General features: G+C 48.8%; 1 protein-coding gene across 1 annotated transcript in view; it reads left to right on the forward strand.

Annotated features, from left to right (window-relative positions):
* CD79A (CD79a molecule) overlaps positions 1 to 22,171 on the forward strand; it is a 68,892-nt gene that overhangs the window by 41,435 nt on the left and 5,286 nt on the right. Inside the window, exon 4 of the mRNA XM_030212832.1 lies at positions 1,298 to 1,366. Coding sequence (XP_030068692.1) covers positions 1,298 to 1,366 — 69 coding nt within the window. The remainder of the gene's footprint in view (positions 1 to 1,297; positions 1,367 to 22,171) is intronic.

Raw genomic sequence — 22,171 nt, forward strand, 5'->3', positions numbered from 1 at the left:
CAGGCCTAAATGCAGGCACCAATCTAAAGAATTACCTCTAATAAGGACAATTTCCAAAAGCCATTTATTCAGATAAATGAGCCACTACTTATTTCTGGGATAATCAGCATAAAATGTACTGTACTGTTTTGGGATCCTGCCAGGTAATTGTAACCTGGATTGGCCACTGTTGGAAACAGGATGCTGGGTTTGATGGACCTTCAGTCTGTCCCAGTACGGCAATACTTATGTACTTATGTTCTTACGTGTACCTGAAAACTGTCCATTCTGCCTCGGGTTAAGCTACATGCTGACAGTTCTTTAGGTTGTGTGGCTGTCAAGACCTAGTGTTTTGCCTTACCTGCAATTGCTCCTGCCACCTCCTCCCCTGCAAAAATTGCCATCCTAGGTGACTGTCTAGTTTACTTAATGATTAAGCCAGCCTTGAATAAAGGTACATTTCATTTGAGTGAGGCATTACGATATTCACAGGAAAGGAGTCCTAGCATTGAGTGGTACCTGCAAATAGTATATATAACCCACTTTGATTGTACCACACAAAGGCTGTATATCAAGTGCATTACCTTTACACAGAAATTCACTTATTGCAGATTTCAAGCTACTGTATGTATGCATGCCCCTGAATTGTGGAATTCACTACCACAGCAAATTTGTTTGGAAAATCATACCCTTCCTTTCGAGCCTTGCTAAAAACTCATTATTTTCGACTTGCATTTAACACACACTAATGCACCACTATTTTTCTCCTTTCATTCATGAATTGATGACATGCAACTTGCTGAAAGTTTATGTTTTTTGGTTACACAATGCACTTTTGATTGTATGAAGATTAATGAACAAATGTTAGGTGATGTGTCCCTTAGATGAAAGTTGTGATTTTTATGTTTTGTATTTTATATATTTTTAAAAATTGATTGCCCAATGCATACCATGGTGTAGTAAAATACAATAAAAGATAAAGTCCCACTTTAACCTCTAACTTTAAATAGAACCTGAAGAGAAAGTGGTTGAGAACAATCTTCTGCTGTAATATCTTCCAACTAGACACACCCTGTAACAATCCCTCTCCCCAGTAAGACACCCACTGTGATACACACACTTTCCCCTTAGCACCCACTCTTCACAGTGAGACATCCCCTGCAGTGCTCACACTGTCCCAGTAGCACTCCCTCTCCCGTTGAGACACCCCCTGTGGTACTCACACTTTCCCCTGCTCACAGTCCTTTGGCTTGAAGAGTTCTCACTGTCCTCTCTGTGACTTTCTGTCCTTCATCCTGATGTTCTTTGTTTCCTGCAGAAGCGGGCAGAGAATGAGAAGATGCAGGAGTTAAAGAAACACCTGGATGAGGGGGAGAATCTGTATGAGGTGAGAGAACTTTGGCACAGGGAGATCGGTCACAAACAAGAGGGTTCTAGCATTTACTATAACATAACCTGGATGCCCAAATGTTACTATAGAATATTAGCATAACCTGGTATGACCCTAGACCTGGTATAACTGCAGCTGTGTAAATGTGGAAGGGACATACATAACTTATTGTATCCTGCAAGTTTGCTCCCGGATTCTACATAAGACGTGGTGAGTATTGCATGTTAAATTGTGTATGCAGCCAATTACGTGCCAAGAGGCGACATAAATTCTCTTACGCATAGCTGAAAAAGCGGTGTGGCCATGGGAGGAGTGTGGGGGTGTCATGGGATGTTAATCACATTTATAAACGTTGTTATAGAATTTGGGGAAATGTTTGTACATTTAGGCATGTTTACAGCTATCTATGAGGGTAATTTTCAGAAGATTTCTGTGGAAATGTGCATTTATAAAATTGCCCACCCAAAATGCACATAAACATACCCAGACAGAGCAGAGGCATTCCTGAGGGTAGGGTTGAGGAGGGGTCTGCACTTTTGCGCATACTTTTGAAAATTCGAGCCTATGTATGTAAATTAAACCTGAGAATTTATGCAGGCCCCAGATCAGCTGTAAACGTAAACTCATACTTTCTCTGGCGTAGGTTTCAAAATGGGAATACACAAATCACTTACTACTACTACTTAACATTTCTAAAGTGCTATTAGGGTTACACAGCGCTGTACAGTTTAACAACAAAAAGGACAGTCCCTGGTCAAAGGAGCTTACAATCTAAAGGGCGAAATGTCAAGTTGGTGCAGTCTAGATTCTTGAATAGAAGTCTGGTGGTTAGTTGCCGAAGGTGACATTGAAGAGGTGGGCTTTGAGCAAGGCTTTGAAGATGGACAGGGAGGGGGCCTGGCGTATGGGCTCAGGGAGTTTATTCCAGGCATGGGGTGAGGCGAGGCAGAAGAGTTGGCGGTGGTGGAGAAGGGTACTGAAAGGAGGGATTTGTCTTGAGAGCGGAGGTTACGGGTAGGAACGTAAGGGGAGATGAGGGTAGAGAGGTAAGGAGGGGCTGCAGATCGTGCATTTGTAGGTTACTAAGAGAAGCTTGAACTGTATGCGGTACCTGATCGGAAACCAGTGAAGTGACTTGAGGAGAGGGGTGATATGAGTATATCGGTCTAGGCGGAAGATAAGACGTGCAGCAGAATTCTGAACGGACTGAAGGGGGGATAGATGGCAAAGTGGGAGGCCAGCGAGGAGTAGGTTGCAGTAGTTGAGGCGAGAGGTAATAAGAGAGTGGATGAGAGTTCGGGTGGTATGCTCAGAGAGGAAAGGGTGAATTTTGCTAATGTTATAGAGGAAGAAGCGACAGGTCTTGGCTATCTGCTGAATATGCGCAGAGAAGGAGAGGGAGGAGTCAAAGATGACTCCGAGGTTGCGGGCAGATGAGACGGGGACGATGAGGGTGTTATCGACTGAGATAGAGAGTGGAGGGAGAGGAGAAGTGGGTTTGAGAGGGAAGACAATAAGCTCGGTCTTGGCCATGTTCAGTTTCATGTGGCGATTGGACATCCAGGCAGCAATGTCGGATAAACAGGCCGATACGTTGGCTTGGGTTTCTGCAGTGATGTCTGGTGTGGAGAGGTAAAGCTGGGTGTTATCAGCATACAGATGATATTGGAAACCATGAGAGGAGATTAGGGAGCCCAGGGAGGAGGTGTAGATTGAAAAAAGAAGGGGTCCAAGGACAGATCCCTGAGGAACTCCAACAGAGAGTGGGATGGGGGTGGAGGAAGAACCATGAGAATGTACTCTGAAGGTATGGTGGGAGAGATAAGAGGAGAACCAGGAGAGGACAGAGCCCTGGAACCCAAGTGAAGACAGTGTGGCGAGAAGTAAGTTGTGATTGACAGTGTTAAAAGCGGCGGATAGGTCGAGGAGGATGAGGATGGAGTAATGACCTTTGGATTTGGCAAGGAACAGGTCATTGCAGAGTTTAGATAGTGCCGTTTCTGTCGAGTGTAGGGGGCGAAAGCCAGATTGAAGTGGATCGAGGATGGCATGAGAGGAGAGAAAATCAAGGCAACGGCTGTGAATGGTGCGTTCAAGTATTTTGGAGAGGAAGGGTAGGAGGGAAATGGGGCGGTAGTTGGAGGGACAGGTAGGGTCAAGTGATGGTTTTTTGAGGAGTGGAGTGACTACAGCATGTTTGAAGGTGTCAAGGACAGTTGCAGTGGAGAGAGAGAGATTAAGGATATGACAGATGGGGGGGTGACAGTGGGAGTGATGGTGTTAAGTAAGTTGGTGGGGATGGGGTCTGAGGAACAGGTGGTACATTTCGAGGAAGAGCGAAGATGGGCAGTTTCCTCTTCGGTGATATCAGGAAAAGAGGAGAAAGAGGCCTGGGTTGGTTGGTTGAGGGAGTGGGTTATAGGGTGGAGAAGAGGAGATGGTTTGGTGGTGAATTTGAGGTTGATCTTCTCCACTTTGTCGCGGAAGTAGTCAGCCAGTGATTGAGGAGAGAGTGAGGGGGGAGTGGGAGCGGAGGGCACTTTGAGGAGGGAGTTAAGGGTGGCGAAGAGACGACGAGGGTTGGAGCTGAGGGAATTCGTCAATTGGGTGTAATAGTCCTGTTTGGCGAGGAATAGGGAGGACTGGAAGGAGGATAGCATGAATTTGTAATGAATGAAATCAGTATGGGTGTGAGATTTCCTCCAGAGGCATTCAGCCGATCGGGCGCAAGAGCGAAGGTATCGGGTGCAAGGGGTCAGCCAGGGCTGGGAATTAGCACGCCTTGTGGGACGGGAGATGGAAAGTGCAAGGGCATCCAGAGCAGAGGAGAGAGTGGCATTGTAAGTGGAGACAGCCTTGTCGACAGACTCGGAGGACATGATGGAAGGGAGAAGATCAGAGATGGTAGAGGATAAGGTGGGAGGGTCAACAGCCTAGAGATTCCTGGAAGTAGTGGTTAGTGTTGGGCAGGACTGAGGGGGAGGGTGATGAAGTGTGAAGGTGATCAGGTGATGGTCAGAGAGAGGAAGAGCTGAGGCACAGAAATTGGAGGGTGAGCAGGTAGAAGAGAGGGCGAGGTCAAGACAGTGACCAGATTGGTGAGTAGGGGTGGTGGAGCTCAGTTGGAGGTTGAAGAAGGATTTTAGAGTACGGAACTGAGAAGCGTACGAGTCGGATGGGTTATCAGTGTGAATGTTAAAGTCACCAAGAATGAGGGATGGGGATGAGGGCTCAAGAAAAACGGAGAGCCAGGCATCGAAGCCGGTAAGGAAGGAAGGGAGGGACTTATCAGGGGGGTGGTAAATGACTGCAACTCTGAGTGGCAGCGGGTGGAACAGATGGATAGAGTGGACTTCAAAGGATGAGAAGCAGCGAGACTGCGGTAGGAGAAGGGGTTGAAAACTGCAGGAGGGCGAAAGTAGTAGCCCGACGCCGCCACCGCGGCCAACTGGGCAGGGAGAATGGGAGAAAAGATAACCTCCATGGCATAGGGCCGTAACTGAGGCAGAGTCGTCAGGGGTGAGCCAGGTTTCAGTTAGGGCGAGCAATTGAAGGGAGTGGGAGATGAAGAGATCATGGGTGAAGGAAAGTTTATTGCAGACCGAGCATGCATTCCACAGGGCACACGAGAAGGGGAGGGAGGGGGGGGAGGGGAATAGAGATGAGATTGGAAATATCGCGGAAACGTTTGCATGGATGAGACGAGGACGAGGACAGGTATGGGAGACCTGGGTTGGGATTGATGTCTCCCGCGGATAGCAGGAGAAGGAGCAAGAGAGTGTGGAGGAGGGTGGGGGAGGTAGGGCGACAAAGACGGGATGCGCTTAGGAGGAATGGGGAAGGGTTCATGGCAGGAAGGAGGTGTTGAAGGTTGAGAGCTAGGCATGAGGAGGAGGACAGTAGGGATGGTGAGGTGGTGGGGTAGGGTATTGCAGTAGTGAGCGGGACAGGATAGGACATGGATGGGCAGTGAGTTCCTACGGTAGACAGGGGGAGGGGGAAAAGATTAGGAAGGGACAGAGCAAGGAAGAGAATGTGTAAGGGGGCCATAAGTAGTGACTGAGATGTTTACGGGTGCAACTGTAGTGACTGAGGTGTTAAGCAACAGACTGGAGGTTTAAAACTGGGACAGCAGGCAACAGAAGGGAACAGAAGGTGGGTAAGCTGGTGGGTAGGTAGGGTGAGCAGTCAGTCAGGAGAGTGATGGGCTGGCAAAGTGGCAGGCGGGGAGGCAGGTAGGTAGTTGTGCGGCTGGGAGGCAGGCAGGTTGTTGATGGGCATACAAGCAGGCAAGTTGAGGGGCTGACAAGCAGGCAGGTTGGTTGATTGGCTAGCAGGCAGGCAAGCAGGAACAGGTGATTGGCTAGCAGGCAGGTTGATTGGCTAGCAGGCAGGCAGGCAGGAACAGGTGAGTGCGGTGGAGAGCAGAGCAGCAGGACTGGAACAAGCTGGATCAGGCGGACTGGAACAAGCTGGAGCAGACGGACAGGAATGAGCTGGATCAGGCGGACTGGAACAAGCTGGAGCAGATGGACTGGAACAGGCAGGGAGAAGCTGGATCAGGCGGACTAGAAGAAGTTGGAGCAGATGGACTGGAACAAGCAGGGAGAGGCTGGATCAAGCGGACTGGAACAAGCTGGAGCAGATGGACTGGAACAAGCAGAGAGAATTTGGATCAGGCGGACAGGAACAAGCTGGAGCAGATGGACTGGAACAAGCAGGGAGAAGCTGGATCAGGCGGACTGGAACAAGCTGGAGCAGATGGATTGGAACAAGCAGGGAGAAGCTGGATCAGGGGACTGGAACAAGCTGGAGCAGATGGACTGGAACACTCAGGGAGAAGCTGGGTCAGGCGGATTATAACAAGCTGAAGCAGATGGACTGGAACAAGCAGGGAGAAGCTGGATCAGGCTGGAGCAGATGGACTGATTGGAGTATCTCATGCTAATATTTCTTTTGACCTTTGGGGTTATATATCCACGTGGGGGATTTAGTTGATTAGAGTAGACTGGTGTGAAAGTGAGCCTATCCAGTCCATTATAGGCAAGGGAGCCGAGTGCCAAGTTGATTAATCTCTGTTTCCCCAGTTCTGTGCTGCCGTCATCCAGTTCACTCAAAGCAGCTTGCAAGTTTCTGAACTGCTGTGGGGAGGTTTGAATGGCTAGGAGTGGAAGACAGCCTATCTAGACCTTGTAAGCACTTCAAAATCCAGTCAAGTCCACCTAGAAAAAAGCATGTAAATGTTTTTCGCATGCGGTTATAAAATTGCCAGAGACTTTTCATATGCAATGGGGTAAGGAGCTCCGATGTTCCCTATAGCGAGATTTCCGGTGTGCTCTCTGAGGTGTGAGCAAAATAGCCATAGAGGATGCAAGGGGGAGAAGCAGTGACGGTGCAGGTGTGGTTTTACCAGAACAGTTTGGTGTGGGATGTCCAAAATACACTCATGTCTGGTAGAGAGAAATTTAAGAGCAGGAAATGTAAAATGGCAACATAGAGAGAGAGAGAGTGACTGTCAGCAGGGTTAACTGGTCACATCGCATAAGAGATTTCAAAAACAGTATTGGCAGTTCTGGAGGAGAAGCTTAACCAGCTCCAGATAGCACTGGATGAAACTAGAGAGCAGTTTGACTCTCATGTAAAGCAGCTAAGAGATATATAGGTGAGAATCTCAACTCAAGAGGATGCAACATGTTAGACTACATCAAGGACCAAGAGAATCGGAGCTGGCAAAATAATATTTGCCTGATTAGTCTGCCAGAATTGGTTAAAGACTCAGAGTTGAAACATATATTTGAACAATAGTTGCTTGAAAAACTGGGTTTGACTGGTGAGGAGGCCCTGGGCTGATGTGAACTCAAATGACCCAGAGCTATTCCAGAATTGACTACATGCTTATTTCAGAGGCTTTGTTCCCAAACAGGAAACATTATGATGGCAATAATCTCTGATCATGTGCCAGTTCTATTACGGTTAGAGTGAGGTAGTCAGAAGAATGATGCCTTTAGTTGGTGCATGAGCCCTGGGGTTACTCCACAATAGATTATTCACAAAGGTTTTGTGTGTAAAGTGGGCAGAACATCTGGAGCTGAATCAGGGACCCACTATTTCCCCCCTCCTTACTTTGAAAGACTGGCATGGCGGTTATGAGAACTATATAACTGCATATATCTCACATCAATGGAAACAGAGGGATGTAGAGATCTTAATAAGATTGACCCATCTATAGGAGAGCAAGCACAACATCTGGTGGGCATGTCCCCTGAATACAGGGAAAGTTAGAAAAAGTGCTGGAAGTTCTAGCATTACTACTGCATCAGCACACAATGAAATCCCTTATCTACTACCAGTATCAGTTATATAGTATGGGCATAAGGCAGGAGAGTTATTAGCCTAACTGCCTATGAGAGAAGTACAAGAAGGTTCCTAGTTTTAGAAAGCAACACCTTGATGCAAATTTAAATGGGTGCCAATTAACATCAATAATTGGGTGTTAGCACCTAATTATTGATGTTAATTAACTCATTAGCCAATTAATTTGCAAGTGCATCTCAGGAGCGTGTCCAATTTTTGGCCGACTGGGCACAATATATAGAATCTGGGGATTAATGTAAGTGTACGCATGAATTCTATGGAGACAAACCTATAACTGGGTGTCTCCATTTAAGTGCTTGGTTGGTAGGTGGTAGAAGCCTATTTTACAATAGAACCTACACAACTAACATTTAGATGCCTGACTTACACAAGCCGTAGAGCTGGCATAAGTGCAGACACCTAAATGTGGCAGAGACGCACGCAACTTACAGTAGTGTGCATAAGTCTTGCATCATCTGCATCAATTACTGCTTCCTTGTCATCAAGCAGATGAAGCCATTACGTATGGGTTGTGTCCATCAACCAGCGGGGGAGATAGAGAGCACTCAAATTTCACAGTGCCACATGGTCAGCTAGCTCCACTGCCTCTTCAGTATTCTCTATCTCCCCAAGCAGTGTGGTTGTGGTTGCAGCTTGATCAAGCTTCTTAAAAAATCTGCCTGGGGGTGGCTCCTGGCTTGCCAGTTGTTAGCCGGGGTGTTAGAGGCTATAGCAGCTTCACTTTAAAGGCACATAGGTTAGCCCTTTCCCTGCCTTACCCATCCCCCCAGTGGATGTGAGCACATTAGTTTCACTTTTCCCTGCTCTTTCCCACTCTATACTTGGTGGATGCAGGCACATTGGTTCGCCTTTCCCTGCATTTCCCACTGTTCTGTACCTCCGGAGTTGATTTGATTGCCTCTTTTGCTGTTTTCTCTACTTTCCTCACAGCGTTAAAAAAAAAAAAAAAAAATGAGAAAGAGGTTTTCTTCAGTTTCTACAGCGTGACCGGAGCTTGTATACTCGGTCCAGTGAGGTAAGAGTGTTTTCTGACTCCTCTGGGGAGGGCCCGCTATCGGGACGTTTTTGGCACGAAGCCGCCATTTTTAATTTTCCGCCGTTTTTCGGTGATGGCTGCAGAGAGTGTTAAGCGCTGTTCCAAGTGTGGCAAGCGCAGATAAGCAGCGGGGCTCTGTAAAACGTGCTGTTCAGGCGTGAAAGCCGGCCTGAGCATAGCGAGCGATGATTCTTCCCGCTCGGTGGAGCTGGCAGCGGGCGCCATTTTGAAAGCACCACATGGCATGACCCCCGCTGAGGCGGAGGGTCTGGAGACCGGAGGGGGCCCTCGAATTGAGCCTGGCCAAAGAGTTACTAGCCCCGGACTGGAACCGGGTGCCCAGGGCGAGTTTTTCTCCCCTGACTTTGTATTATTACTTCATAATGCATATATGCTTAAAAGAGCTCAGCCACAGGGGTTTTCTACGGCCCCCTTACTGCCCCTCCAGTGGATGCAGGCCTGGGATTGCCCTCTGAGGCGTTTTTCCCTGATAGCTGGCCACAAGAGAAGCGCAGAAGGGTAAATTCCCCTTCAGAGAGTGGCGCACCCCCCTTTCCCCCCCCCCCCACGTGGTCGGGATGTGGTGACTCTGAGGGGTCTGGCAGGCCCTCGTGGCCAGAGGAACCAGAGGAAGGTGCAGAAGGGCCACTGGATCCAGATGATCCGTCCACGGTGAGGATTTTCCACCGCGAGGAGCTGCCAGGGCTTATTTCAGATTGTCTTACAGGTCCTCTCTATTGAAGATCCTGGGAGTGGCGTGGCCTCCTCTGGAAATCCGAGGATGGCAAGTACCAAAAAGCCTGCTCGAGCCTTTCCTTTGCATGACTCCATCCAAGAGCTTATTTCAGCTCAATGGGCTGACCCCTAAGGACCTTTGAAAGTTTCCAGGGCTATGGGGCAATTATACCCTCTGAGTAAGGAGCATTTGGCTCGCTTTGCAATGCCTAAGGTGGATGCCCTAGTCACAGCTGTGACAAAGAGAACTACCCTCCCGGTTGAAGGAGGTATTGCCCTGAAGGACATGCAAGACCGTAGACTGGAATCAGCACTTAAACGGTCCTTTGAAATTGCTGGTCTTACTATTCGGGCGTCTGCATGCAGTTGTTATTGTAACCAGGGGTTAAGGAGGGGAATAAATAATTAAATAATAATAAAAAAATTGCCTGGGGTCAGTTTTGGGCAGGGAGCGCTGCAGAGAGCAGGGGGTTAAAAAATATAAAAATATAAATACTTACCTGAATGAGGAAATTAGGGTTTCAGGGGTTGTCACCTGGGTCCGGGAAAAGTCAGGAGGTTTTGGGGGCGGAGCGATGTGGCAGGTGAAGAGGGGAAAACGGCAGGGAGCGGCATTGTGGTTGTCCGGATCCTGTTTTTGGCAGGGCTTGAGGCCTTGCAGGGGGCAGCAGTGGTTTTGGGGAGACCCGGAACGGTTTGGCACGTCTCCGGGTCCAGTATGTTGTACTGGGGCTGCTGAGGCCGGTTTGGGGCCGTTCGCGCATGAGGGAGGCGGCGCTAAAATTTTCTGACTTCCGGGGACGATAGGGCACATCCCCGGGAGAGACGAGAGGAGAGAGGCAGCGGTGGACAGCGTCGCGGTGGTTCCGGGAGAAAGAGGAGTGTCCGGGAATGAAAGCGGGCCGATGAGAAGAGGTTTGTGGCCGGTTTACAGCCTGCCCGGAAGATGGCCGGCGAATCGGGAGTCGGCGCACGTGTGCATGAGGTGGCGAACCTCATGCACAAATCGGCGGCGTGCATCGGCAAAAAAAACTCTGTGTAGGCCGAAGCCGGGGCCTAAATTTTGGGCCGGCTTTGGAGCTTTTTTGTTTTTAGCTCCGTTTTTGTGGACGTCCGAGACCGGAATGGAGGGAAGTCTAGACGTCAGAAGAAAATCAACTTCAAGGTAAGGGGGTTTTTATTTAAAAATTTTAATTAGTTTAATTTTAAATCGTGAAAATGCGTTCTTTTATTTTTAAAAAATAAAGGGTTAAAGTTTTTTAAATTCTGATTTTGGTTTTGTGTTCGGGGAATTTTTTAGGATTTTTGTGGTGATTTAGTTTTTGAATTTTAAATTTTTAAATAGGGGTTTTTGATGGGCGTGGGTTTAATAGGGTTAGGAAAGAGTTAATTTTTTTTAATTCGACAGAGTAGGTCCGGGAGGGGATTTAGAAATTTTGGGGATGATTTTTGATTGGATTTGGGATTTTGAGAAAGGTTTAGGATAGGTTATTTAGGGGCGGACTTTGGAATTTGGGATTTTTAAAATTGGAAATTAGGGGTGTGTACGGAATGTGGGGTTGGATTTTTGGTTGGAGTTAGAAGTATTTCTGATAATTTTTCGGGTAATTTTTGGCAAAAATGTATGGTTTCCATTATTTTCAATGGGAAAAGTAGTTTTAAAATGGAGCTGGAGCAGCGCTGCCCAACATTCCGCAGGTCAGCTCAGCCAATTCGGAATGTTGAAAAGGGCTGGTGATTGGTTGAGTGGACCTCGGAATGGCAAACCGGGCTGGTCTCCTAGGGAATGGTGGTTGCAGGCAGTTGGGGAGAGTGTGTTGGACAGTCTGAGAGAGAGAAGGTGTAGTGGGTGGTGTGGAGAATTGTATGGTGTTTGAGAGTTTTAATTTGAGGGATTTTACTGTGGAATTGGTTAAGGTTTAGTGGGAAGGTTACAGGTTAAAAGAGAAGATTTTTAGGGTGTTTTAGTGGGATTTTTGGGATTTTTGGAGTTAAGGGGCTAATTATAGGGGAAACAGGGGAAGGGTCTAGAAAGGATTGTTTAGGAAATAGTGTAGTTAAGCAAGAGTTAAGCACATAGGGATAGGGGTTAAGTAGGGGTTAAGTTGTGGGTTAATAGGGTCACAGCTTAGTTTTAAATTGAATGGAATGTGAAATGAGGATATGTGTTGTGAATAAATAGTGAAAAGAAGAAGACTGCCAAACACACCTGTGTGAGTTTAGGTAGAGAAGGAAAGGATCTGACAGAGAGGGAATTTGAAATTATTTTTATTTCTTCAGCTAGAAGGCTACAGTGCAGTAAAAAAAAACATTTGCTTCCCTGAAGTGCAGAATCCTTACTGGCCTAAACAGAGTAGATAGGGTCTTGCTTCCATTTACTTTAAATTTAAGGAAAGGTTTAGGAAGAAGAGTCGTGTACACATCCTTCTGAAGACGACTGCAAGGGCCCCGACACAAGAAAGATTTCGCTGGCACGTTTGGGAGAAAAGAAGTCTGAAGCATCAGCAGCTAAGTGACTGTGGGAAAAAACGGGACTGGGGTAAAGGATAGGGGAAAAGTGGGAGAGACTTACCTGTGAAGGGAAAGGGCAAAGAGAAAGAAAATAAATAAAGCACTTACCTGTTCCTGTAAAAAGTGAGTGGAGACGTCTCCTGAAAAACATAAAAGTTGACACAAAGTATCAAATTCAGAAAGAAAGTTAACAAAAGGGGTATTAAGGAAAGTTTAAAAGGGGAACAGAACTAAAGAAAAAGAAATGTAATACTTATCTGACTCCTTTAATCTGATCCAGCGGTGAGAACTCCTGGAAAGAAAAAAAAAGTATTTCTAGAATTAACTGTTGGGTTTGTTGAACAATTCTTAATTGCATTAAAATTACTTTGTCTATTTCACTGAAAAAGGGGTACTAATAAATGTTACTTTGTTATTGATAAGAAACCTGTTGCTGTCTGGGTTTGTAAGCTCAAGCAAGCAAGTATCCTGAAATTTAGTTTCATTTCCTCACTGGGCCTGAGGGGCTGAGTGACGTGGTTAGTTATTGTACTCACTCCTCATTCTTGGTGTCAGGTGTTCCGACAAGGCTGCCACGACTACAACCATCAAGTTGTTGGAACACCGCCATCTTATACATCACACTCAAGAGTGTGGGGGTGTGGAACATTATGCTGCTGGAGCCTGCCTGGCATGGTTGCAACAGGCAGTGGAACAGCCCGGTGATGGAGCGGAGCCCTTGTCTGAAGTGGCTCCGCGAATGGAGTCGGCCTTGTCCTTTTTGGCTGACGCCCTTTATGATATTGTCAGAGCTTCGGCTAAACAGATGGCTGTAGCAGTGGCGGCTCGCCGTCTTCTGTGGCTACGGCATTGGGCGGCGGACATGGCAAAGGTTGGTGAAGTTGCCCTTTCAAGGCCTCCTCCTGTTTGGTGAGGAGTTGGAGAAAATTGTGAAAGGCCTGGGAGATGCTAAACCCCAGCGCTTACCCGAGGATAGGCCGCGGCCTCCCTCCAAGGGTCAGGCGGTTCACTCCTCTTATAGACCTCGCTTCCGGGAAACTAGAAGGTACCGCCCAGGGCATTCTGCTGGGTCCACTTCTCGTGGCCGGTTTTCAGCAGAGGAACTCGGACAAACGTTCCGCAGCAGCAGGCTCAAGACCTGGAGTTCAAGGGCGACCCTCTCAATGAGGGTGCACCGGCCCCCTCCTCGATTCGTGTTATAGGAGGACGTCTTTCCCTCTTTCTCGAGGAATGGGCCAAGATTACCTCAGATCAGTGGGTCCTGGACCTGATCAGAGAAGGATACCGAATAGAATTCGATGCCCCGATAAGAGACGTGTTTGTGGAGTCCCGATGCGTTTCTGCCGCCAAACGGGCGGCGGTAGAGGATACCTTACAAGGCTTGATTCACATTGGGGCGGTTTCCCTGGTGCCTCCCGTCGATTTCGGCTGCGGCCGCTACTCCATTTACTTTGTGGTGCCGCAAAAAGGTGGGTCTTTTTGCCCTATTCTGGACTTAAAAGAATTAAACAAGTCCCTAAGAGTGTGGCATTTTCACATGGAAACCCTTCGCTTCGTCAGTGCGGCGGTACAGCCAGGAGAGTTTCTCACGTCTCTGGACCTGAAAGAAGCTTACTTGCACATTCCAATTTGGCCCCCGCACCAGAAGTTTCTGCGGTTTGCGGTGATGGGAAAACATTTCCAGTTTTGGGCCTTGCCTTTTGGCCTCGCCACAGCTCCCCGAACCTTTTCCAAGGTAATGGTGGTAGTAGCTGCTTTGCTCAGGCGAGAAGGTATCCGGGTTCACCCGTACCTAGACGACTGGCTCATCAGAGCGGACTCCGCAACAGACAGCCATCAAGCTACAGCCAGAGTTTTCTCAGTACTGCAATCTCTGGGCTGGGTCGTCAATGTAGCCAAAAGTCACCTGACCCCCTCGCAATCTCTAGAATATTTGGGGGCACAGTTCGACACAGCCTCGGGGTATGTGTACCTACCCGAGCAAAGGTGGTGCAAGCTTCAGAATCAGGTCCGTCTGCTCCTGAGGATGCTCCGCCCGCGAGCTGGGGACATTGTCCAGCTGTTGGGATCGATGATGGCCACCTTGGATTTGGTGCCCTGGGCGAGAGCGCACCTGAGACCTCTGCAGTATTCCCTGCTTCAACGATGGTCTCCAGTATCTCAGGATTATCAATGCAGACTCTCTTGGCTCCCTGCGGCCCGACTCAACATGGAGTGGTGGCTCTCAGACAGCATGCTGCGGCGAGGAATGCCGCTGGCGTTCCCCGATTGGTGCCTAGTGGTGACAGATGCCAGCTTGAAGGGCTGGGGCACACATTGCAAGGGGAAGCATGCCCAGGGTCTTTGGACACCTGACAAGTCGGAGTGGTCTATCAATCGCCTAGAGTTGAAAGAGGTCGGACAACATGATAACAGTGGCCTACATAAACCGACAAGGCGGCACTCAGTGCAGAGCGCTGGCTGCGCAGGCCGAACAGATTTGCCACTGGGCCGAGCTGCATCTACAGTTTCTGTCGGCAGCTCACATTGCAGGTCACAGCAACGTGCAAGCCGATTATCTAAGCAGGCATCAAATCGATCCAGCAGAATGGGAACTGGCAGACGAAGTATTCCTGCAGATATGTGCCAAATGGGGCAAGCCCGTAATGGATCTTATGGCGACAAGCTCAAATGCCAAAGTCCCGTGCTTTTCAGCAGACGGAGAGATCCTCGCTAAGCCGGGTTGGATGCCTTGGCTCAACTCTGGCCTCTGGGCCTCTGGTATGTGTTCTTTCCGTGGCCCTTGATAGGGAGTGTGCTCCTGTGGATTCGGCTTCACCCAGGAGAAGTGGTTCTCATCGCCCCGGATTGGCCCAGGGGGCCTTGGTAATCGGACCTCCGACAGATGCTAGTGGAGGCTCCCCTTCCTTTACCTCTGGTCCGAACCTGTTGTTGCAGGGACCGGTGGTCATGGAGGACGCCTGCCGTTTTGGTCTTACGGCATGGCTATTGAGAGGGCGCAGTTGAGAGGCAAAGGCTATTCCAATAATGTTATTTCCAATCTCCTGCAGGCCTGCAAACGGTCCACTTCCGTGGCTTATGCCAGGATCTGGCGCCAGTTTGAGGCTGGGTGTGTTTCAAAAGCGATCACATCCATGCGGGCTCCTGTCTCGCCGATTCTGGACTTTTTGCAGGATAGTGTACAAAAAGGCTTGGCCTATAATTCCCTGCGGGTGCAAGTGGCAGCATTGGCCTCCCTTCATGGTAAGGTTGCAGGCGTGTCTTTAGCTGCTCATCCAGATGTGGCACGGTTTCTTAGAGGGGTGCTTCGGCTCCGTCCTCCCGTGCGGGCACCTTGTCCGGCTTGGAACCTGGGGCTAGTTTTGAAGGCTCTGCAGGGTTCTCCTTTTGAGCCGCTACGGCGAGCTTCAGAGAAAGATTTGACACTAAAGGCCGTTTTTCTGGTGGCCATTACTTCGGCGAGACGGGTGTCAGAACTCCAGGCGCTGTCCTGTCGAGACCCATTTCTGCAATTTTCAGAGTCCGGGGTCATGGTTCGTACCGTGCCTTCCTTCATGCCTAAGGTGGTTTCAGCGTTTCACCTAAACCAGCCTATTTTTCTACCCTCTTTTGTTAAGGAGGAGTTTCCAGAATCCTTTGGGCAGTTGCACCTGTTGGATGTGCGCAGGACTCTGTTGCAGTATCTGCGAGTTACTAATTCTTTCAGGACCTCTGATCATTTGTTTGTTTTACTAGCAGGTCTCGCAGAGGGTCTCCAGCGTCTAAAGCCACTATTGCCCGCTGGCTCAAAGAAGCTATCTTTTCAGCTTTTCTGCTTGCCGGCCGGCCTCCGCCTATAGCCTTTAAGGCACATTCTACAAGAGCGATTTCTTCCTCTTGGGCTGAAACTGGAGCACTCTGTCTTCACTTTGCAGTGCAGCAACATGGGCTTCGAAGCTCTCATTTGCCCGACATTACAGGCTGGATGTGGCTGCTAGGAGGGATGCGCGTTTTGGAGCACAAGTGCTAGTGCATGGTGTGACTTGTTCCCACCCTATATAGGGATTGCTTTGATACATCCCATACTTAATGGCTTCATCTGCTTGATGACAAGGAAGGGAAAATTAGGTTCTTACCTTGGTAATTTTCTTTCCTTTAGTCATAGCAGATGAAGCCATGAGCCCTCCTTGTATGATTGTCTGTATGATGTGAATCTGTTTCAGGTTCTGTTCTTGTTTCCTGAAGTTCTAATCCTTCCTTGGGAGAAAGTTGGAAAACAGTCTTCAGGATTCTTGTTCACTTACAGGAGGATGAGTTCATTCCCTCCAGTTCATGTGTAGGAGGTTGAGTTCATTCCCTCCAGGAGGATGTGTGTATTCCCTCCATAAATACAAAGAGGAGGACGAGTTTATTCCCTCCAGGAGGATGTGTTCATTCCCTCCTTTTGAGTTCATGCTTCATGCCCTATTTATGGGGCCATCGTTCGCTGTGAGGAAAGTTCATGTTATTCCCATTGCGGTTTGTTATACTGCTTTGGAAGCTTCAAATACTGAAGAGGCAGTGGAGCTAGCTAACCATGAGGCACTGTGAAATTTGAGTGCTCTCTTTCTCCCCCTGCTGGTTGATGGACACATAATGGCTTCATCTGCTATGACTAAAGGAAAGAAAATTACCAAGGTAAGAACCTAATTTTCCCTTTTTGATATGTTATCATTTACATCTATAGCTTGAGGAAATATATGAGAGGTATCATTATGTTGCAATGTCATCCTTCATTCATACAAATTCAGTCTGCATTCATTTAAGGCAGTGGTCTTCACTAATTTTTAAGTCAGGGTTACTTTGGTTCCAGTGAGCTGAAGGAGAGCTGCCAAATATCTTTCCATTTGAGGTCACGACACTAGTGACCACTGTGTGTCAATGACATCCACCCAACCAGCCTTCCTTCAAACTGTGAATTGGGTGAATCTTCAAGGAAGTAGGTATTTCCAAATGCATTCTCTTCATCTATTGAGAACTGCCTTGTCCTTCAAGCATGTGGCTCTTCCTCCCATCTACTTCCCCTTTTCTGCCCTAAACTTGACTAGAGAGGCAGAGAATAGCAGGGAAAAAAAACAGAATGATGATAAGGGCCACCCTGGAGGTCTCCAAGGGCTGCATTAGCCCTCGGGCCTTGCACTGAAGAACACTGATTTAAGTCATCATCTTGCACTGTTTGGGTAGACTTGTAGGTAACTATTGGGCTCATTTTCGAAAGAGAAGGACACCCATCTTTCGACATAAGTCGGAAGATGGACGTCCTTCTCAGAAGGTTGTCCAAATCAGTATAATTGAAAGGCGATTTTGGATGTCCCCAACTGCTTTCCGTCACAGGGACGGCCAAAGTTCAAGGGGACGTATCGGAGGCATAACAAAGGCGGGACTTGGGCGTGCCTAATACTTGGACGTCCTTGACCCATAATCGAAAAAAACAAGGACGTCCTGACGAACACTTGGACGACCTTACCTGGTCATGTTTTTCTTACGACCAAGGCACAAAAAGGTGCCCAAAATGACCAGATGACCACCGGAGAGAATCGGGGATGACCTCCCCTTACTCCCCCAGTGGTCACTAACCCCCTCCCACCCTCAAAAAATATCTTTCAAAATATTGATTGCCAGCCTCTATGCCAGCCTCAGATGTCATACTCAGCTCCATTACAGCAGTTTGGAGGTCCCTGGAGCAGTTTTAGTGGGTGCACTGCACTTCAGGCAGGCGGACCCAGGCCCATCCCCCCTACCTGTTATGTTTATGGAGGAAACAGCGAGCCCTTCAAAACCCACCAGAAACCCACTGTACCCACATGTAGGTGCCCCCCTTAACCCGTAAGGGCTATGGTAGTGGTGTACAGTTGGGGGTAATGGGTTTTGGGGGGGGGGGGGCTCAGCACACAAGGTAAGGGAGCTAGGTACCTGGCAGCATTTTATGAAGTCCACTGCAGTGCCCCCTAGGGTGCCCAGTTGGTGTCCTGGCATGTCAGGGGGACCAGTGCACTACAAATGCTGTCTCCTCCCATGACCAAATGGCTTGCATTTGGTTGTTTCTGACATGGACGTCCTTGATTTCGATTATCGCCAAAAATCAGAAACGACCAAGTCTAGGGATGACCAAATTTCAGGATTTGGACGTCCCTGACCGTATTATCGAAACAAAAGATGGACATCCATCTTGTTTCGAAAATACGTGTTTCCCTGCCCCTGGATTGGGACGTTTTGCGAGGACATCCTCATCAAAACTTGGATGTCCCTATCGAAAATGCCCCTCCACCATGATGTTATTTGCAAACATAAAATTGCATCAAATATAAGGAAGGAAATCAGCTAAACAGTACTTACCCTCGGATTCTATATATGACATCTAGATTTGCATGCCAAAATTTGGGCGCACTCTCGAGATGCACACACAGATTGATTGTCTAATGAGCCAATTAACATCAATAATTGAGTCCTAACAACATTTCCCAAGATGACAATGCTCCTTGTCATTGGACCAAGACCGTTGTTGAATGGAAGAAGAAAAAAAAGATGGCATCAGTTGACTGGCCTGCTCAGTCCCCAGATCTCAATCTCATGAAGAATTTGTGGCACAAGGTGTCAGTGGACATATCCAAATGGCAGCCAACGACAAATCGTGAGCTCACAGAGTCACTGATTTCAACCTGGAACCGGATTATCACATGCACCTTTGGAAGCTTGTCCGCTCCGTGCCAGAGCAATGCTGACTTTTCTGCAAGAATAAAGGCTAGCCAATCAAATATTAAGTACAATAAAACAGAAAACAGTCCTTTTTAGGGCTACATTTAAAATCAAAAGCAAACCTTATATAGATATTAAAAATAGAGGGGTAAAGGCTCCTGACCATTTAAATTCCTTGTGCAGGGCTATCGGGATATTCAGTGGCACGTAACTGGATAGTGCCACTGATGATCCTCCTCTAGCCAACTATGCCAAAACCGACTAGTTTGTGGGCGGTCCGGGGGGGGGGGGGGGGGGGAGTGGAGTCAGCACATATGCGTTAACCAGACAAATTGGACCACATAAAACACAGTCCTATCTTTATCCAGTTTCACTTAGGAAGACCGCATAAGACACAGTGAGCTGTACAAACCCAGATATTCAATGCTGGTGCCGGGACATGGTCCAGCATTGACTATCCAAGAATAACACCTCTACCAGCCAAAAAAATGCTGATCGCTGCCAGCTGAATAAATTTACCCCACAGTGGTTATAATAAGACAATTCTGTCAATGCAACTGATCAACAATAATATAGAAATTCAACATAGCAACCAGTAACATATTCCATGCTTCTAATTATGGCTATAGGGGTGCCAACCATAGTGTATATTGCAAGTGAATGATTTTTAGAATCGGGGCGGACTGACAGTGGTCGGGGACTCTGGGCAGTGAAGGTCATTGTCCTACCTTGAAGGGCCCTGGCAGTGACGTTCCTAGGCTGGCTGACACCCGGGGCGGATCGCCGATGTGCCCCCCCCGGGTGCAGCGCGGCCCCCCCCCCCGACGAAATTACCCCCCCCCCCCCCAGTGCAGCGCGACCCCCCCTGGTGAAATTACCCCCCCCCCCCCGGTGCATTTTTACCTGCTGGGGTGGTGCCCCGCCCCTGTCGGCTCCGAGTCCGCTCGTTCCCTGTTGCTCCCTCTGCCCCGGAACAGGAAGTAACCTGTTCCGCATAGAGGGAGCAGCAGGGAGGGAACGAGCGGACTCGGCCAACAGGCGCGTGGCACCCCCCCAGCGGCATGAACCCGGGGCAGACCGCCTCCACCGCCCCCCCCCCCTTGTTATGCCACTGGGCCCTGGTGATCTAATGTCTTCTTCGGGGGCAGGAAAGAACCCCACTCTTTCCTGTCCGCTATCGCTACTATGCCCAGTGGTGGCACCACTGTGTTTTCAAAATGGCTGCTGAGACTTACCACAGTAGTCTCACAGATCTAGGCAGTCTCACAGTCTCAGCAGCGATTTTTAAAACATGGCAGAGCTGGCGGTGCCAGGCAGAGTTGCGGCAGCGGGCAGGAAAGAGTGGGATTCTTTCCTTCCCCCGCAGAAGCCACTAGACCACCATGGCCCTTCAAGGTAGGACTGAGGAGGGCTGTAATGTGCAGTGGCAGCGGTAACTAGTAGAGCCTCTGGGCCCCCTAGAGCCTCTGGGCCCTCGGACACTGCCTGGTTGCCTGAATAGTCAATCTGCCCCTGATTAGAACAAAGCAACAGAAAATACTCAGCTAAATTTGTTTTAAACTGCTAAAAACAGATTTTGGCCAAGTGATACAGTACTTATGAACAGCACTGTACAGTGTTCTGTGTGTAGGTGGGAGCCCACCTGTATCCTGCCCATGCTCCATCTCTGCATACATCTCCCTTGCAAATATGCACTATACAAGTTAAGCAGAATAGGGCTTAGGTGATGTGACTGACATATTGTTACGTCTGTGGCCGTGACCCCTCTCAGACTCCCCTTGTTTCCGGCAGTCAGCTTCTGAGCTGGCTCCTGTCTGTTCTTCCTGAGTTAGTTCTGTCTCTGTCTCTGTGTGCTGGCTGCATTGGATTGTCTGTGTGCTGTTTCCCGTTCCAGACTTCAGCCCAGTCCAGTCCAGATCTTTCAGCCTGCCTGACTTGCTTGGCTTGTTTGAGCCTGCACAGAACCTGTAGCTGCCTGGTGATTGCTGCAGCTGAATCTCAGCTGCTGCTGGGCTTATTAGCCATTTGGAAACTCTCTGCTTTGCCTTTGCATCGCCTAAGGCCCTGGTTTGTTGGTGCTTGCTGCACTTCTGCCTAGTCCAGTTTATAGTCTGTATTCTTGCCTGATTCTAGTTTAGTCTTTGTGTAGCTTCTTGTACCGTATTGCTTGTTCTCCAGTATTGTTTCTTGTGTGTATGTCTTTGTCTAGTTCTAGGTTGTCTGTGTTTCTTGTTCAGTGGCTGCCTGGCAGCTTTCAGTCCTGTCCCTTATCTATCAGTGTTTGTTCCCTGTTGCAGTGGCTGCTTGCAGCTTTCAGTTCTGTCTCATGTCTATCTGTGTTTGTTCCCTGTTTCAGTGGCTGCTTGCAGCTTTCAGTTCTGTCCCTTGTCTGTCTGAGAGTCCTAGTCTAGTATTCTGCCTAGCCTCCCTGTGTGTTCTAGTCCTTGTGTGTATCCTGCTGGTATCCAGTTCTGGCCCTCTCCGGTAAGTCCTGCCGGCCACCTGCACTCAGGGGGCTCAACTCCTGAGGAACAGTGGTCAAGTGCAGATGAAGTCTAGCTGGCCTGTCAGAGTTCTGCCTTATCCCTGTGTGGGGTGGTTTTGCCTGCCACTGCCGCTCCTCGGCAGTGGCCCAAGGGCTCACAAACCTAGTTCCTGCTTTTGGAAAACGTGACACATATGCAGTGTTCACCTGCATATATACAAGCTGGTATTCTAAACAATTACATGCACAATAGACAGGAAAATGTTAACATCCAGTGTGTAGAATTGCCCTTATGCGTGTACCTGCACATTTTATGAAATCCATGCATGCATCAAACCCCTCTAAACCAGGCTCAACGGGAGGGGGGGGCAGAGCCCAAGGTCGGGGAGGCACATTTTGGCCCGCCTCCCTGCAGCCGCCCTCCTGCCACCGCTTCCGCCTCCACCGCTGCTCCCCCTCCCCCCCCCCCCAAACACTGTGTGCACAGTGACTGAAAACAGGACAGGGTGCCAGGCAATGTGAGACCAGTGCAGGACAAACACTTTAGCTGGTGGGCGTTGGGGACCCCTGCTAGTCAAACTGGGAGCCCTAGAGCCAGTTTGGTTGGGCCCAGGCCCCCATGGCCTCCCGTAGCTACGCCACTGCTTTAAGCTGAGCAGGAGTCCTCCAACTGCATTGCTGCCAGTGGGGGTGGTTTCAATATTGTGTTTTCAATCACTTGGGACAGGCAGGTTCCCTGTAGTCTGACAGAGCTTGCCTGTCTCTCACTATTGAAAATGCACTAGTAAAGCAACACCCCCTATTGGCAGAACTGGAGGTGGAGGACTCCACTCAGCTTAGAGGGAACAATGATCAAACCTCTGCTCCTGCTTCACCCAGACTATGCTCCTGGGAATGCCTACATACAGATTTTATAAAGGAAGGCACTTTTACACATCTATGCAGT

The sequence above is a fragment of the Microcaecilia unicolor genome, chromosome 8, assembly GCF_901765095.1.
Source record: "Microcaecilia unicolor chromosome 8, aMicUni1.1, whole genome shotgun sequence".
NCBI lineage: Eukaryota > Metazoa > Chordata > Amphibia > Gymnophiona > Siphonopidae > Microcaecilia > Microcaecilia unicolor.